The sequence below is a fragment of the Anomalospiza imberbis genome, chromosome 3 (assembly GCF_031753505.1).
Source record: "Anomalospiza imberbis isolate Cuckoo-Finch-1a 21T00152 chromosome 3, ASM3175350v1, whole genome shotgun sequence".
Lineage (NCBI taxonomy): Eukaryota > Metazoa > Chordata > Aves > Passeriformes > Viduidae > Anomalospiza > Anomalospiza imberbis.
Genome location: NC_089683.1, coordinates 108994442 through 109011579, shown reverse-complemented (window position 1 = coordinate 109011579; position 17138 = coordinate 108994442). Strand labels below are relative to the sequence as shown.

The window sequence follows — 17138 nt, the reverse complement described above, 5'->3', positions numbered from 1 at the left end:
GTGCCTATTGCATGAGTGCAGGAAAGCCATTCTTAATTACTATATTGCAAACTGGCAGTGAAAAATATCCTGCACAGCTTTGCCACACTTGGTGCTGATGTACAGATCTACCCACACTGGTATGATTACAAGGCAGTAGCAATATTCAGATATCTGTATGGATTTTGAAACTTAATTCTTGACTCACTTCTCCAGTCCTCTTGGTATTTTGAAGTCCACTTGATACTTCACAGGTCTGGCATGAACAAGTTAACTACTCAATTGTCACAACCTTCTGCGCTTGCTATAAATTGGCCACAGATATGAAACAGTTACTCTGTTTAATACATAGTACCTATTTTTTTTTCCCCTTGTTAAAAAGTGCTCTATTGCTTTAATTACACCCATGAGAATGGAAGTGAAAAAACATTTTGCTCGCCTGAGGCCTCAGGTGAAAAGAAAAGATTTCATGGCTCAGGGAATCAATCTTTAGTGACTTCAAAACTTACTCCTGATCCACCCTGAAACCCACTGCTTACATGTTACAAATTAAGAATGATCCCAAAGTACTCCCAGTAAATTAAACGAAAATCAGGAAAAAAAGTACAGAGTAGTTCACTCCTTGACCCTATATGCTCAATAGATATGTTTGTATATTTATTTTAGAGGTTAAGGGAGGAAATGTTCACATTCTTACATAACATATACATATGTTTGCATTTATATGGCTTAAAATAATGATGTAATATCACAGGAATCCCATGTTAATTTCTTCTCTACCAAATTTAGGTTCTGTATGCCTATCTTCACCAGCACCAACTGCCTCACTGGGATGAAATGATTTATGTCTGCTGGGTTTCACAGACTCAATTAGATTGGAAAACTCCTCTGAGATCACTGAGTCCAACCTATGACCAACATGTCAACTAGACCACAGCACTAAGTGCCACAACCAGACTTTCCTTAAACATCTACAGGGACTGTGACTCCCTGGGCAGCCCATTCTAATGTAGAACCACTCTTCCTGTGAAGAAATTCCTCCTGATGTCCAGCCTAAACCTCCCCTGGCGCAACTTCATGCAATTTCCTCTCATCTTGCTGCTGGTTGGCTGGGAGAAGAGACTGACCACCGCTGGGCTACATTGTCCTTTCAGGGAGCTGTAGAGAGTAAGCAGGTCACCCCTGAGCATCCTCTTCTCCAGATGAACACCCCCAGCTCCATCACCCGCCCCTTGTAAGAATTGTTTCCACGACTCTTCACCAGTTTCACCTGCTCTGGACTCGCTGCAGCACCTCCATGTCCTTCCTGAACTGGGGGGTCCAGAACTGGACACAGCAGTCGAGGTGCAGCTTCATCAGTGCCAAGTACAGGGGAAGAATCACTTCCCTGCTCCTGCCGGCCACACTGCTCCTGACGCGGCCAGGAGGCCACCGGCCTCCTTGGCCACCTGGACACATGCTGGCTCATGTCCAGCTGCCGGTGACCACCACCCCCAGGTCCTTTTGCTGCATTTGCCAATTTCCAGCCACTCGTCCCCCATCTTCTACCACTGAATGGGGCTGTCCTGGCCAAAGTCTAGAACCCCGCACTTGGCCTTGTTGAACCTCATACTCTTGGTCTTGGCCCATCCATCCAGCCTGTCTGAGATCCTCCTGCAGAGCCCTCCAGCAGAACAACATTCGCCCGCCCCCACCACGGCGCCATCCCAGAATTTGCAGATTCGAGGCACCTCAGGCCGAGGGTCCGCGGGAGGGCACATGCTGCCCGTCTGCCCACGGCTGAGTTTTTGCCTCTCCCAGCTATGGGGGCAGCGCCGGGCAGGGGGACCGGGCAGCGCCGGGCAGGGGGACCGGGCAGCGCCGGGCAGGGGGACCCGGCAGCGCCTCACGGCCGGCGGGGCGGGGCGGGGCGGGGCGGGGCGGGGCCGCAGTTCCCCGCCGCGTCCGCCCGCCCGCCCCCGCAGCGCGGGGCCAATGGCCGCTCGAGGCGGCGCGGCGGCGGCCAATTGGCGGCGGCCTGGCGAGCTGCCCGGCAAAATGGCGGCGGCGCCGGTGGCGGGACGGGCGCGGTGCTGCCGCAGCGGCCGCCATGCCCGGTAGCCGGCGGAGGGGGCTGTCCCTCGGGCCCGCCGCCCTGAGGCGGCGCAGCGGCGGCGAGGAGCAGCTGACGCGGCGGCGGGCGGAGCTCCCCGCGGAGGAGGGGCCGGTGGAAGGCGGCGCGGGCCGAGGCCTGCCCGCCGGGGAGGCGGCGTGCTCGCCCCGCGCTGCAGGTACGGCGGGAGCGGCCCCTGCGGGCCCCGGCCCTGCCCGCCGTGTCTCGAACCGCGGGGGAGGCGCGGCCGAGCCGTGAGGAGGGGGTGGTGCGGTCTAAATCTCCGCTTGCCCGCTCGGCCCCTGGGAAGGAAGGGGCTGGACTGTCGAGAGCAGGTTGAGCCAGCGTGCCCCGGGGGCCGGGCAGGGCAGTGGTACCTGGCGTGCGGTAAGAAGAGCATTGCCAGCAGGTCAAGGCAGTGTGCCTGCTCCTCTGCCCAGCCCTGCTGAGGCCGCATTTGGAAGACTGACACCAGTTCTGGGCTCCTCAGGACAAGAGAGACATACAGCTCCCGGAGCTGGTCCATCAGAGAGCTACAGAGTTGGTTAGTGGATGAGAATGTCTTTTACGAGGAAAGGCTGAGGGAGTTGGGCCTGTTTAGCGTTGCAAAGAGAAAACAGAGGGCGCATCGTCAATGTGTATAAATATCTACAGGGAGGGTGCAAAGAGGATAGACCAGGCTCTGCTCAGTGGTGCTGAGCAGTCGCACAAGAAACAGGCAGAAACTTAAGCACAGGAAGTTCCACCTGAACATGAGGAGGAACTTCTGTACTGTACAGTGACCATGCACTGGAACTGGGTTGCCCAGAGAGAGTGTGAAGTTTCCCCTCACTGGAGATATTCCAGAACCATCTGGACACAGTCCTGTGGCATGTGCTCTGGGATGACCCTGCTTGAGGAGGGAGGTTGGACAAGGTGACCCAAAGTGCTCCCTTCAAATCCTGACCTATTCTGTGATCCCCACAGCAAATACTGAGAGCTAACCAAGGAGAGGATAAACCCTCTATGGCCATGCTAGGCACTTCAGGGCAAAACATCCTCTAAGATGTTCCTCCCATAGTGATAGCATCTTTTAAATTATTTCTGTAGGCTTTCACATCCGCAACATCATTTCTAAAGGGCAGGGGGGACCAGCTGAGTTTCACATAGGGTGTTTAGTTCACTTACTGATCAAAGGCAGCAGCAAGCAGGTTTTGAATAGCTGTATTCCTGCTTTTGATAATCCTAGCTGGAAGGGCCCAGCAAAGGAAATACAGACAAATGTAGGTTATGACCCAGAGTAGTTTGGAGGCCCATTAAAACAGTAGTTCAGCTCAGAGTCCTGGTGAAAGACACAAAGCAAGCAAGAATACAAAATATTCTCTCATTGAGGTATACATAATTTTTCTCTTAACATAAGATTAAGTCAGTGTTCTCTCAAGTGTAAGAACTGACATCATTACAATCAGATCCTGGGTACAAAGGTGTCAGTATAATGTAATTTTCTCTAATCTCTCTGGGGATATAATTGGCAGAGTTTTGTATTTAATGTCTAGTTATGAACAGTATTCCTGTTGTGAGTAAAGGAATCCTGGTGAGTGTGAACTTGATTTTTATTCTTGGTGTTCCTAATGCATTTTCTTTTGTCTTGACCTGTTCTGTGTTCTAAGTGATTTTTACCTTTTATTTGTTGTTTTTAAATAAAGATCCTCTTTGTTTTTACACAGAGCCATGTTTACATAAGACACCAAAGAGATCATTGAGTAGGAAATCCCGAATACCTACTTTCAGCTCTCCTATTAATGACACTGAGACACAGCAAGAAATCTTTTGGGATTCTCATTCACCAGTTGCACACAGATTAGGTAATACCAAAATCCAGACTTCAAGACACCTCTTTGAGGCATGCAGTGTGAGTGTGGCAAAAGTTATAAATGGTTTCTTGGAAAAAGGTTCTTTCCTCTTATAACGGTTCTTTGATTTTATTTTCATTATAAACCCATAAATTCTTCGATACAACACTGAATCAATCTCCGATGTTTACAGGTTTATTTGAATTATTTGAGATGTACTGCACTTTACAAACTGGATAGATTTCAAATTTTTAAGAAGTTTGTTTGTTTTCGTAGGCAATGGAAAAAGCAAGCAGTCTACCAGTAGATGCGCAGTAGAAATTTCGGAAATCGTTAATCGTATTGCTCCTCAGGTAATTGTAACTTTCTAAAACAATGCTCTGCATATGCAGTAATCAAAAGAGAATAGTGCTTCAGCCTTAGCCTTGGTTTTAGTTACAGTAGTGTCATGGTAAGAGTTGGGCATGTAGAAAACTAGTTTATAGAATGGGACTGAATTAAAGTAGTCAGCATAGCATTTACTGATAGTTGTGTGAGTCACAGATGCTGTAGAAAAGGGCACATGAAGAAACTTGCAGCAGCTCTGTTTTAGAAAGGTTTACTTTCAGAACACAAGGTTTACTGCCCTTGGTCTTAAGAATACTGTTTATTTTTCCTTAATTACTCATCTGTTAAAAGGTAAGAGTTTCTTCAGATACTGGATTTATTTGGCAGTTTTTTTTAAGCATTTTGAACAGTCTTGATTGACTGCTGATTTACAAGAACATGACCGATATTTTGCAATAATATAAACATAGTAACCTTGCTTCAATACTATAAATAATTTTCCTCTTTACCCCAGTATCTCTGCCCTTTCCCTCTTGCCATGAACCTGATGTCCACAGCCCAGAAAGTCAAAACCAAAGTGCTGTTGCATTTTAAGTACAAGGAGAAAACATGTAATTCCTAAAATAGATCTGTAGTATTTAGCTTGCAAAACATGCCTATTTTTTTTACAAGGCTGTTTAAAATATATTTACTGTTTAGCATATTTGTGAGAAATTATACTGAAAGAATTGGAAAATCATTGATAAGTGATGCCATTGCATACCTTTTAAATTATTACAGGTCTGCCATAAATGTAATCTGCTGCTTATGTTTTTATTTTTTTAAACAAAAATAATTTTTAAAAAAAACTTACATTTACGAAGAATAAGAGAACCTATTTAAAATTACCCTAGAAGTTAATAAAGTTCAAATTATTTTTGCTGGCTTACACAGAGTAATTTCCTACATCCCATTGCTCTGCCTCTCTAAACAATTCATCACAGTATTGTATCTCCTTCATTTCAGAATTCAAATTCAAGCCTGAACTTTGAAGCTGTAAAACGATTTCATTTAGTTTCTAAATGTCACTTAATTCTGTTTAAACACTCTTTTTATGAATTAGTTGTAGTTGAAGAAGTCAGATTTTTTTTTTTCTGTAAGCATACAGAATGTAATTCATTTTAAGGTCTCTAATTTGTTTTTGCTGCTGGCCTCTCAGCCAGCTCTTAGTAGTATACTGAAATAAACTAGATGACAGCTTGACATACACAACGTGAATGTGTGTAAACCTGAAGTAGACTACTAGATTTGCGTGCCAAAAGTATAATTCAGTTGTTTTAATTGAAGTTTTTGCTTTATATTGATACAATTAAAGTGATGCAGCTATCAGTGGACAATGTTGGAGTAATCTCACTTAACTTGTTTTTGCTCTTATCTGTGGCTTTCATCCAGTTTATTTAGTTTAGCAGCTTTTCACTCATGTAAGATATGTGTCTAATCCAGTCTTTATCTGAAATCAAATTTCTAAGCATTATAAATCTAATTATTCAGGGTGAAAAAGCAGCCTGTAATGAAGACTCCCTTTTAGGAACATGGATTGGTGAGGATGCTATTCCCTGTACACCTGTAGTAGTAAAAGGGCGAGCTAGGATGAAGTTAAGTTGTACAAGGTAAGTTACAGTGTTTTCTTGCCCATCATAGCTGGGCTTTCATGAAAAAGGCTATGTGGTCTTCTATGCGTAGTGAACCATAGAACTGTACATTAGCAAGTAGAATGCTTTTAACTGTGGGCTTGTTATGGCTTCTTGCAGGGGGTGGATGTTGACTGCATATTGGAAGCGGTGGGATTTAGTCATACCTTTGTAGTTGTTAAACTAGAGAATTAACAGCTCATAGGGTCATGTAACTGAACTTGGCCAAACTTTCTCGGTAGCTCTGACTTTATTTTCTGCATTTTCTTTTTAATCCAGAGATCTTAAAGTAAAAAATCCTGAAGAGGAACTCATGAAATTGGCTAAGGAGTTTGATAAAAATCTAGTGGAGTTGGATGCTGTTCAGGAACAGGAGAAGCTTGGTCACAACTTCATCCAGACCACCTCAGAGCCTTCAAGTAATTCTAAAGATGGAATAAATAAGAAGAACTGGAAATCACTCCTTGGTGAAGGATCTGAAGCAGATCCTGCTGAGTCCCTGAAACCAGTTGGACAGAGCACTGGCATCCCTGTGGCAGAGCCCTGTCAGTCCAGCAGTCAAAAGTCTGTAGACCTTGAGGCTGAAGTAGCCCTTCATGCGCTTTTTGACTCTTCTACCCAGAAGTGCAGCGGGCAGTTGAGCCAAGGACTGTCAGATATTTCTTTAAATAATAGTTTTCATAAAATTAGAAGTACCTTGGAGGAGGAGAATCTTCCTGAGAAAGCTGAAGAGACACAGCATGGTAATTCAGAGGCATATCAAAAAGATACTGTGTTTGCAGTAGGCAGCGTGGACCAGACTGTACCAAAAGCTGATACTGACACCCTGACAAAAAAAAATCCTCTTTCTTTGAAGACACAATTAGTGGCCTCTGCTAAGCTTGCTGGAGTAGTTCATGATGACTTTGATGACTGGGATACAGATCTTTTGGCAGATGACTCTTTTGTGATGCAAATAACCCAACATCCTGAATTGATAAGTACTGAAGAACCACCACAAATTCCTGCAAATCCATTTGTGCATGATTTCAGTGATGCTAGCAGAACAAAGCAAAGAAGTAGTGGCAATTCAGTAACTTCTCTGGGGACTGTAAACAAATCTAACAGTTTGCAGTATTCACCTTTGAAACATTCCAGTAAAAACTCACAACATGTAAAATCGCTGTCTTTACAAAAGCCATGTCAGGCAGAAAATGCCAAGACAGAGACCAAGGCCTTGCATGGTAAATGTGATGTTAAGCCAGATAAAACTAAATCTGTTTGGAAGAGTACCCAAAATAGTGATTTGAACCATATTCCTGTTTCAGTACAATCTGAAATGAAGAATGGAAATGAATCTACTAAGCCTAAAAGCAATGCTCTAACTCTTTTTCCTTCAAGATCTAATCCTCATAGACAACCAGCAGGAAAACCTGGGAATAACGCTCATACTATTTCCTGTCAGTCATCCAGTGTTTCTACCAACATGAAACCTAATGATCTAACCAAAGTGGTTAACCAAGCCGATATAGGTCACTCAAATCATGTTGAAATACCAAAGAAATGTCCTCTGTCATTTGATGACTGGAATGAACCAAAATTCTCTGATGAGATATTAGGTATGTTTTGTGGATCCGATAGTCTTTGGGATGCAAACTATGAGGATGATGAATTGTTATATCAGGTGTGTGATGATATAGAAAAGCAAACTCAGAGCCAGGATGTTAAACAAGGAAATGAAAAAATTAAAACTATTCAAGGAGCCAGTATTAACTCCAGATCAAATGCTGATAACAGCTTCCCAGCATCTAAACAAGGACTACCTGATCTCCTCTTGGCACAAAAAACAAATGCAAAACAGGAGGCTCTCTCAATAAATGATGCCTGTAGGAATTCATCAAAGATAGTGCATGGGCTGGCCACAACAAGTCATGTAGTGAACTGTAAGAACATCTCAAATCCTCAGACTGTGATCTCAGGTCCTTCTCTGGAGTGTAAATACACACTGCCTAAAAACTGTCATCAAGATGCTTCTGAAGATACTGCAAAGACTGCTTCAGGGAAATGGTACAGGTCAAATTCTGTGCCAGCAGGAGAGACAGGTTCTGAAGTAAGTCCTGTTAATGCAGTAAATATTTTTAGTAGAAAAGCACCCGACAACTCACATTTCTCGTATAATGCGGGAAAGATTCCAAGTAGCAGCTCTGGTAACAAAACTTCACTTGTGCCTTTAAAGTTTAAGTTCCGAAAGATTAACAATTCTCAGGGTGGTCTTCGTGTAGGGTCTGAAAATTCAGGGAATCATTCTGGCATTGGAATTACTCTGCAGGGTTTGGAAGGAAGCAAGAATCAGGTGAACGTGACTTTGCACCACAAGCTTGACAATAAGAAATCACCTTTCAAGAGGCACCTTTCAGAGTCTTTTGCACAGACTACATCAGGTACTTGTCTTTATTGTATCACTGTTAGACTGCTTGTTTCTTTACTGTAGTCAGAATGTCAGAGAAATTTGTACTGTATTTCGGCTTAAAATTGGCTTCAGTATTCATTTATTCAGTTAAGGTGTTAGCAGGTGTTCTAAGGAGAATCTGGAGGTTATTTTCTCAAAAATTAAATTGTCTTGATGCATATCTTGAATTCCTGCAGTTCAGGACACCTATTTCCCTTCCACTTCTCTAAATACCACACTGTCTCTCCATAGACACTCAGGTTCCCTAGGATCAATTATAGGCTGATACAGCACTCAGCATACTATTTTCTTAAACTGTTACTTAAAAATACTGGTATTTTGATGCATAGTAAAACACTAGTTAATGATGGGACGGGGGAAGAAGACAGCAGGTGATATGGAATGCCAGTTCCTTTATAGTACTGTACGCCTGGAATTTGGGACCTCAAATCACTTGATACTTTTCAGTGCTCAGCCTCTATTGTTGTTCACTCTGTGGCTGAAATTGCCAGTGAAATATTGTTGTGTTATCAGTCTAAACACTAAGATGCCCTTTCATCCAGAGAAGAGGTCAGTCACTTCTTTATTGCCAAGAGACCATCAGTAATATTCCATGCTCAGTGTTACTTACTGGGGAAATGGAGACCCAGTCAAGTGCCAGTCAGTCTTATTTTTACTTGATCTCACAGCTTGGCAAAGTTTTAATCAATATTCATTCTGATAAAACATGCCTTTAAGAGTGTCCTGTATTAACCTCCATTATAAAGAAGCACTGTTAGAAAGGCAACAAAACAATTAATTATTGAATAATGAGTATTTTATCTGTTTCTTCCCCAGCAGAGAAGCATATAAATGGAAAGTAGCAATTTTGGATTATAAGGGAGAAAAATGGGGAGAGATAACTAGTTATTCTGTGGAATGTTCCAGAGGTAAAGGAATGAAAGAAGACAGCATAGATTTTCTTTACAGATAAACCATAGCTTTCTTGATCTTAAATTTTGAGGGAAAGGACATTAACCAAAAATGGATATTAAGTGGTCCTTTCAAAAATTGCTATTTAATTTTTCATGGACACTTTTTTGTGAGAAGCAAATATAGCCTTTGTTCCATTTATTCACTTTGAATACTTATTAAAAATACATTAATTGGAAATTGGTGTATAAAAATGGTAAAATTATTGATATGTGCAAGGAGTGTTCCTGTTGGTTCCAGTGAGGTCAGGATTTTATAGTATGAGAATTTATAGTTCTGTAACACACCATATAAATTGCTATGCTTAGCTATCATGTTCTTGTCTCCTTTGCCAATTTTTATTGCTACTTTTGACCTTTTTTCAACCTATCTTGTTTTATTTGTGTGACACCTGTACTGTATCTGACCCCTGTGTCTATACTATCTCCATGTTCATATCTCTGCCTAACTCACTAAATTGTAGAGCCCTTTTCACTCTGATAGCCTTAATTTTCTGAACCCATCACCATCTCCTATGTTGACTCTGATGTCATAAGGTTCACTTGAAGGGCACCCAAGTAAAATTTCCTTGAAGCAGATGTGTGCATCCCAGTGTTTTCAGTGGGAGGTAGTAATCAGTAGCACCACAAAGGTCATGCATCTTGCCCCCTTCCTGCCTTGGGGACAGGATAGATGAGCCATTTTTAACTTGGGTGCCTGGCGTGTCAGAATAGTGTGCTCCTGCCATAGATCTTCAAACAGTGAAAATGGCTAAGTTAAAATACATGTTGAACAAACCTGAAGCTCCTAATACATGGATTTTTTTTATTTACAGTGTCTGTGGTAGAACAAAAAAATAGAAAATGTTCTCAAGAGGAGATTGAAAGAAAAAAACAAGAAGCTCTTGCACGAAGAAAGTCCAGAACACAGGCATTCTTTAAAGATGCTTGAAAAGGAGTGTATTTTGTCTGTGAAGTAAGCTTGTGGTAGGGAAATACTGTAATGCTAGAAGACACTTTTTGAACTCTGTTCACAGCTGTTGATGGCAAGGTTTTTCTGGTTTTGAATATAAAACGATCTGGAACTGAATCATAACTAATACTCTGGAAGCACTTCATTTTAATTAAAAACAATCAGTTATAAATGTGTAGTCCCAAACTACATTCAGCTAGATGAAGATTCTGTTGAGTTCACTTGTTAAAATTATATGGCCTGAAAATCATGAAAGTATTGGTATACACACATAATGAAGGTGTCAAAAAACAGACTGGATGTGTTTTGGCTGTATTACTGCAAGTATTCTAATCTATAAGACTCTCAAGTACACACAGACTAAGAAATACTAGTGTTTGCTCTCAGGTAGAAGAAAGTTTTAAAATTTTGGGTTAAGTAAAGTACAATCTAAGAAACATCCAACATCAGAAAACTAATGGAAGTTAACAGACTTTGGAAAGTGTGCTCAGTTTGTCTCTTACCTGGGGTAAGAATTGTATATATAGAAGGAAGAACTTATTACAGAAGTTTCATTATGTGAAAAAGTGTCCTGCAGAGGACATGTTACATTCTAAATTCCTTCCAGGAAGAACTGGAAATAGTTCCAAAGGAAATTAGACCACCTTTTTCTAAAGGCACATCACCAAGCTAATTAAAAAAGGTAGCCTATGCCATTTTACCAAATCATGAGCAATACATAATACATCAGGTGAAATCTCAACAACTATGCATCAGTTTAGCCATCTGGGTTGTACATATTTCCAAACAAAGGCTTTTAAATTATAAAAATGCTGTGTCATGTCAGCTTAACGGGCTGCTAGAATGTTTGATCTGATAGATAGGTGTAGAGCTCAGACTGCAAAAACTGCCTCTGGGTAAGCTGCAAGATATTTTTCAACTGAGAAATGCTTATATGTAAACATGTGACACTATGAAAAGTGACTGTAATTTTTCTTTGTAAATAAATAACTAGGAATTGTTCCTCCAAAGGTTGGAGGAAACTTTTGGTTCCTCCAAAGGTTGGAGCTTTTTTGGTTTTGGTATGCCATTTTTGTAACTTTTGAAAATGTAAGTATTGTATATTTGTAAGTCATCATTAAACTCCTTTTTCACATTTTTCTAGTCTGTTTTTGAAAATACTCTATTACAAAGACTGGTAAAAGGGAGTGAAATGGGGATTCCATATGGGCTTTACCTGAAGCCCTCACTTGGTAATTTCCCTAATTACTTGTTACCTCAATTTTCTACCCATTGTGGTGACAAAGTGCTTCCTTTGATCCATTTAAGCTAACAATCCTTGATGGACAAACTGTTTCAACACACAACCAGCTGCAGTGCAGTCCTGAAGTATTTAACTGGGGTCTCTTTGCTTGTATTAACCACTGTGGGATCGGCGGCAGTTGATTAAGGCCACCCAAGTCCATGCAGGTGCCCAGTAAGCCTTATAGTCTGTGGCTGCAGCTCCCTCCCCTGCTACTGTTGTGCAATATATGATGAGTTGGATTAATTCACTGGTCTGACTGAAAATTAACCCAGAAAAACATTTTCAGCTTTTCAAAGAACTTAATCATAATAATACCCTCAATAGCTAACATACCACGAAATAAGGAGATTTTGTTGTATCGTCAAACCTCTGCTGGCAGTTTTCTGTTTAAAAGAAGATTTGCATGTCCATATGACAAATAAGTGTAAATCCCAAACAGCAGCTATTGGAGAAATTTGATTTATCCAGACAATATATTTTACTCTGTGTACCTGAGGTATGCTTTTCTTAGTTTAGACTCTCCTAGAACACCTCAATCAGATAACATGCCAGATGCCAAGCAAAAGGCAATGAGAAAAGGCTACTACCATCAGTATTGAATATAAGAGTTATAAAAGTGGCTTTTAAGGTACTGATTCATGGGAATGTTAATTATTATTGAGATAGATAGAAGAGAAGCTTTTGCTACAACAGTGTTCAGCTTAGCAATCATTCCCTCCCCAGTATGTTTCCCTAGATACAATTCTGTAAAGAAACCAAGGTATTTTTTGTTTTCAGGGATAATTTTGTTAATTACAATTTGAGAAGAAGAAAGGAAGGAGCTATTGTAGATGTTGAGTATTTTTTTTTTAGGAACGTTTCATTCTGTGATGTGAAAGGACTAACTTATAATCAGGTTTGAAATTAGGGTAAATAATGGATAAATAATACAGGCTAACCACATTATGGCTCCACAAGCTCTGCCTGGAAATGACAGCCTGAATGTTGTCACCGTGTGTCGTTGGGCATGCTCAGAAAGTTTAAAACCAGCTAACTGCTGACTTTCTCAGCACCCACAATAGAAAGGCCCAGGAGCTGCCCACCTAATACTGGCCAGAATATACTGGCTCACCCTTTATCACGAGCATCAGTGCTGTAAAGTGAGAGTTCAGTGTATGACAAGGGGAATGCTCTTTCCACGGGGAGTGTGGAAAGAGCCCCTTGCAAACTTTCCAATGTGATGAAGAGACAAACTCCAATTATTGTCACTTCTTACTCAAGTATTTCCTATGTGCTGCTTATTTAAACCATATTTAAAGAATCTGCTGATCAGTGTGACATACCAATTTTGATAGGCAAATGCAATTTATTGCCTGCTGCTTTTAAATTAATCATGATGGAGAGACTTTGTTATTTATTTTACTTTTCATAAGTACCTATTTTTAGCATTTATTAGACTTCAAAAGCCTGTAATTTGGTTTTTATTAAACACTACTTTCCAAATAGAATTCACAATATCTTAGGAACATGGTTTTCTTACTTGATGGTGGGACAAAACTGCCAAGGTTTTTGGTCACGGCCTGGCTATCCCCAAATGCCCTACTATACCATCTCTCAGTTAACAAACTGAATAGAATTGCTTCTTTTTGTCAGTTGACTTGCTTCCTCCCCTCACCACTGAGAAAGTTGAGCAGCAGGCTCATCACCCCACAGATTTTACAGGTTGTGCTCAGCATCCTTTGTGCTTCCTGGTGAGTTCTTGGTGGCCAACTGGTATGCCTCAATCATGGAGTCTTTTGACTGCTTGTAGTAGACAACAGATCTTCACTAGGAAGTATCTACATAATTTTTAATTAATTAATACATATGTACACTTAAGAAATGTAGAATTTCAATAGCATGATTTCATTATGAAGCCACATCTTCCTCCAGGCAAAAAGTCCTATACAAATAGTAACAACAGTCTTAAATACATTCTAAATTAAATTATGACTGTCAGGTTTCATTATAAATTAAATTATGACTGTTTGCTTAAGCACTCATCTTTTCATTCAGAGCATACCAATTTTTTATGTCAGTAGAGCTATCAGTGAGCTTAAATGTAATGTAAATAGAATTCCTGTATGTCTCCATATCTAAGTATAATTTTTACTCCACAGATATTGATGGATTTCACAATGAGTGATGTTGCTTGCTAAAATCCAAGTATTATCTTTCTCAAGTAAAACCTATAGTGGATTTTTTCATTTCTTTTAGGAAAGGCAGATACAATCAGAAAGAGGATCCATTCACCATTATTCTCCATATCTGTGTCTAAAATTCTACACAGACATACATTCACACCCTTCCTCTTCATGCTAGGGAGGGATCACATTTAAAACATTTGAGAAATTTAGTAATACTGGGGTTTTATTGTGTTAGTTGTATCAGATTTTCAGAGAGGCCAGCACCCAGCAGCTCTTCAAATTTTGGCCTATAAGGCACAATTAATCTTGGGGCTGCAGTTCAGGAATAGCAATGTAATCTTACACTATGTGTACCACTTATTACATCTAGACCTTTATACCCAGAGGAATAACATAGATGAATTCATTGATTTTATCTTCTTAAGCCTAAAAAGAGCTACAATTTTTCAGGAAAGAATAGCTGGAAGCAACAGATAGTGACCTAAATAGTAGAATTCCTAAGATAAAATAGAAAAAAATGAACACAAATGCTTCATTGTTTGAGAGCTGTATTGTCTGCAGCACACTCCAGTGAATCCAGTGTTTGTGGAAGAGGCCAAGGCAGATGTAATCTGTGGAGCTAAAAATGACAGCCTGAGTAAGTAGCCATCAGAGATGAAGCTGGGAAGACTCTGGCAATTGTGCTGTAAATCATAACTGCAGTGTTTGTTCACAGCTCTGGTTTCTACATGTACTGGTGGTTTTGTCAGAATAGTCAGAAAAGTCCTGCCTCATAAAACATTTAAGGATATCTAATGTACTGTTCTTATGGAACTAAATTTCAGTGACAGTTGTCTGGGTATAATGTCAGTATGGAGCTAGCACACCATTAAGGGCCTGATCCTGCTCTTGCAGTGAATTCCTCAAAGCAGTGGAGGTAAGGGGGTGACTCAGTTGAATAAAGAATCAAGCCCATGCATTTCATTATTACAAGTAGTTCTTGTCCTTAGCACTAGCATTTATCAAAAATACTATTGATTATGCACATTTCCACAAAGGAAAAATTTGATTTAAGTTTTAACCCTGGGAAATTAGGATCTGTGTATACATGGAAATGAAGTTTTGCATATACTGCCACACTCCACGAACAAAAGAGATCCAAATAAAATATTCTAACTGGTCATGGCAAGTTAGGTTTGGGGTATTATTCTTTCTTTTGGCTGAGCAGGGGGGATTGCTTACATGCCTCAAGCTGAGCATACATCAGGCATGTTTTGTACTCTAGGGCCAGGTGCCAAAGGATATTTAAACACCTTAGGAAAGTTACTCATGGAGAGTCACATTGGTGGTTCAGAGTGGTATGATAAAGAGCTCGATGAACACTTGGTTTTGAATATCCCAGTAGATATTCACTATATCTACTGCACCTTTGGGTGGTAGAGGCCTTCAGAAAGCTGAACTGTGACAGCAAAAAAAAAAGGACATAATGAGGGATAGAAAAAATGTGTTCTCCAAGCCATGAGTAAGAGTTTGGAAAGAGTAAATGAAGTGTTAACACTTCTGTCGTGGTTTCACCCCAGCCAGCAGCCAGGCCCCAGACAGCCACTCCCTCACTGCCCCACCAGCAAGGTTAGGGAGAGAATCACAAAGGTAAAAGCTGGAAAACTCCTGGGTTGAGAGAAAGACAGCTTAATAGGGAAAGCAAAGCAAAACAAGGAATGAATTCACTGCTTCCCATGGGCAGGCAGGTATTCAGCCATCTCCAGGACAGCAGTGACTTGTGAAGACCAGTGTTATCACTGCAAATGTTCCACCACTTCCTCCTTCTTCCTCCGGCTTTATACAGTGAGCATGATGTCAATATTTTCTGGAATATCCCTTTGGTCAGTTGGGGTCACCTGTCTTGGCTGAGTCTCCTCATGCACCCTGACTTCCCTGCCAGCATGGCAGTACAAGAAGCAGAAAAGGCCTTGGCTCTGGGAAAGCCCTGCTCAGCATAAACAAAAATATTTCTGTATTACCAGCCACGTGCTTAGCACAAATCCAAAACACAGCCTCACATCAGTCACTGTGAAGAAAACTAACTGCCCCAGCCAAAACCAGCACAACTTCCTTCACCAATAATGACTTGTAAAGGATTATTTTTAGCAAAAGTTCTCTCTCATGTTCTACAGCAAAATCCTGAAATATGCTTAGAAATTCACACATTTGAATTCCTGACTTTTTGGTTGCTTCTTTCAGGCTATACTGTAACCTGGATAGGGATAGATGTTTTTGTAAATTCGAATGCTGTAAAAGAAGACAACATTAACTACAATAATTATTTCTTTCTTGAACTTGAATAGGTGTTAGCAATGAATAAATGACCCTGGATTTTACTCTATTTTCCATCTTGCTGAAATTGCAGCATGCTCACTTGTACCTGTGACTTCAATGTACACCACATATCAGAACTGACAATCAAACCAACAAAAACCTCAATATCCAACATATAATGTCAAAAGATTTCAAGATTTTCTCCTTTTTTGCAATACTAGATTCCCAACCAATAGTAAGAAAGGAGAAGAAAACTGCCCTTGTTTATGGGCTGGGAGTGAAGTCTCACAGACCTATTTTCTGTAAATTTTTCTCTCTAGGGCAACAGAGGCTCTTCACAGAAGCCTGCTATCCATATCTCATATGGACTTTTTTGAAACTCCTTGGGGCCCTTTTCTTCTCTTTCCCTTTTGTAACTGCAATGCCAAAATGTCTGATGTGATGTGCTGTGTAGTTCTAACTAGGAATCTTGTCCTATTAAGGCTTCCACAACAACCAAACTCCTGCTTCTTTGTAAGAGACTGGAGCAATCTACTATTTCAAATCTACATTTATTTTTAGTTAGATCTGTACCTGAAATATTTTCTACTTTGTAAGTTATACACTCCTAACATTTCAGGATCCCAAGTTTGATGTGCTAAAACTGTGTAGTCTGTAATCTCTGGATGTGGAGGGGAAGAGCAGTTGGACTGCTTCTAAAGGACGTGTGTGGAGTCAGAACAACAAGTTCATATATGCTATATAGAAATCTGCAGACCTGAAATTTTTTTAAGGCTACACATCACACATGAAAAATTTGTAGAAATCAAAGCAAACTTTGAGTACACTCCACCAGAGCGTCAAATCTTGATAATGTAACACATTAAAAAGGCTCTGACCAAATGGCAGTTCTGTAGTAGATAACCAGAGAGATATGAAGAAAACTTGGAAGACAGCCTGTGGAAAGACTTATGGAAGTGAATGGAAAGAAATTTGACAATGGTTTAAGATAATGTCGATTGGTGGAGTCCAGGTAAAGACAGACCCTTTTTTCACGTTCTTGAAAAGTCTGAGGCACCAACAAATCTACATAAAACATCTGTTATGTATAAAACTGTCAAACAAGTATACATTTGGGAAATGAAAATATTCAGACATTCATG

The 17138-nt window shown here is 40.7% G+C and overlaps 1 protein-coding gene and 1 long non-coding RNA gene across 7 annotated transcripts in view; one reads left to right on the top strand and one right to left on the bottom strand.

Annotated features, from left to right (window-relative positions):
• Positions 1-17138, bottom strand: part of LOC137471800 (uncharacterized) — a 351710-nt gene that overhangs the window by 141737 nt on the left and 192835 nt on the right. The window lies entirely within an intron of this gene.
• Positions 2015-11645, top strand: ETAA1 (ETAA1 activator of ATR kinase). Of its 3 annotated transcripts, XM_068186344.1 has the most exons (7): positions 2016-2249; positions 3778-3915; positions 4180-4256; positions 5761-5879; positions 6180-7989; positions 8209-8320; positions 10115-11645. In XM_068186344.1, the coding sequence occupies exons 1-7, from the start codon at positions 2069-2071 to the stop codon at positions 10228-10230; spliced, it is 2553 nt and encodes an 850-aa protein (XP_068042445.1). In that variant the 5' UTR covers positions 2016-2068; the 3' UTR covers positions 10231-11645. The 3 variants fall into 3 exon arrangements, with proteins under 3 accessions (XP_068042447.1, XP_068042445.1, XP_068042444.1); XM_068186346.1 differs by lacking the exon at positions 8209-8320 and having other exon boundaries at positions 2015-2249; XM_068186343.1 differs by having other exon boundaries at positions 6180-8320.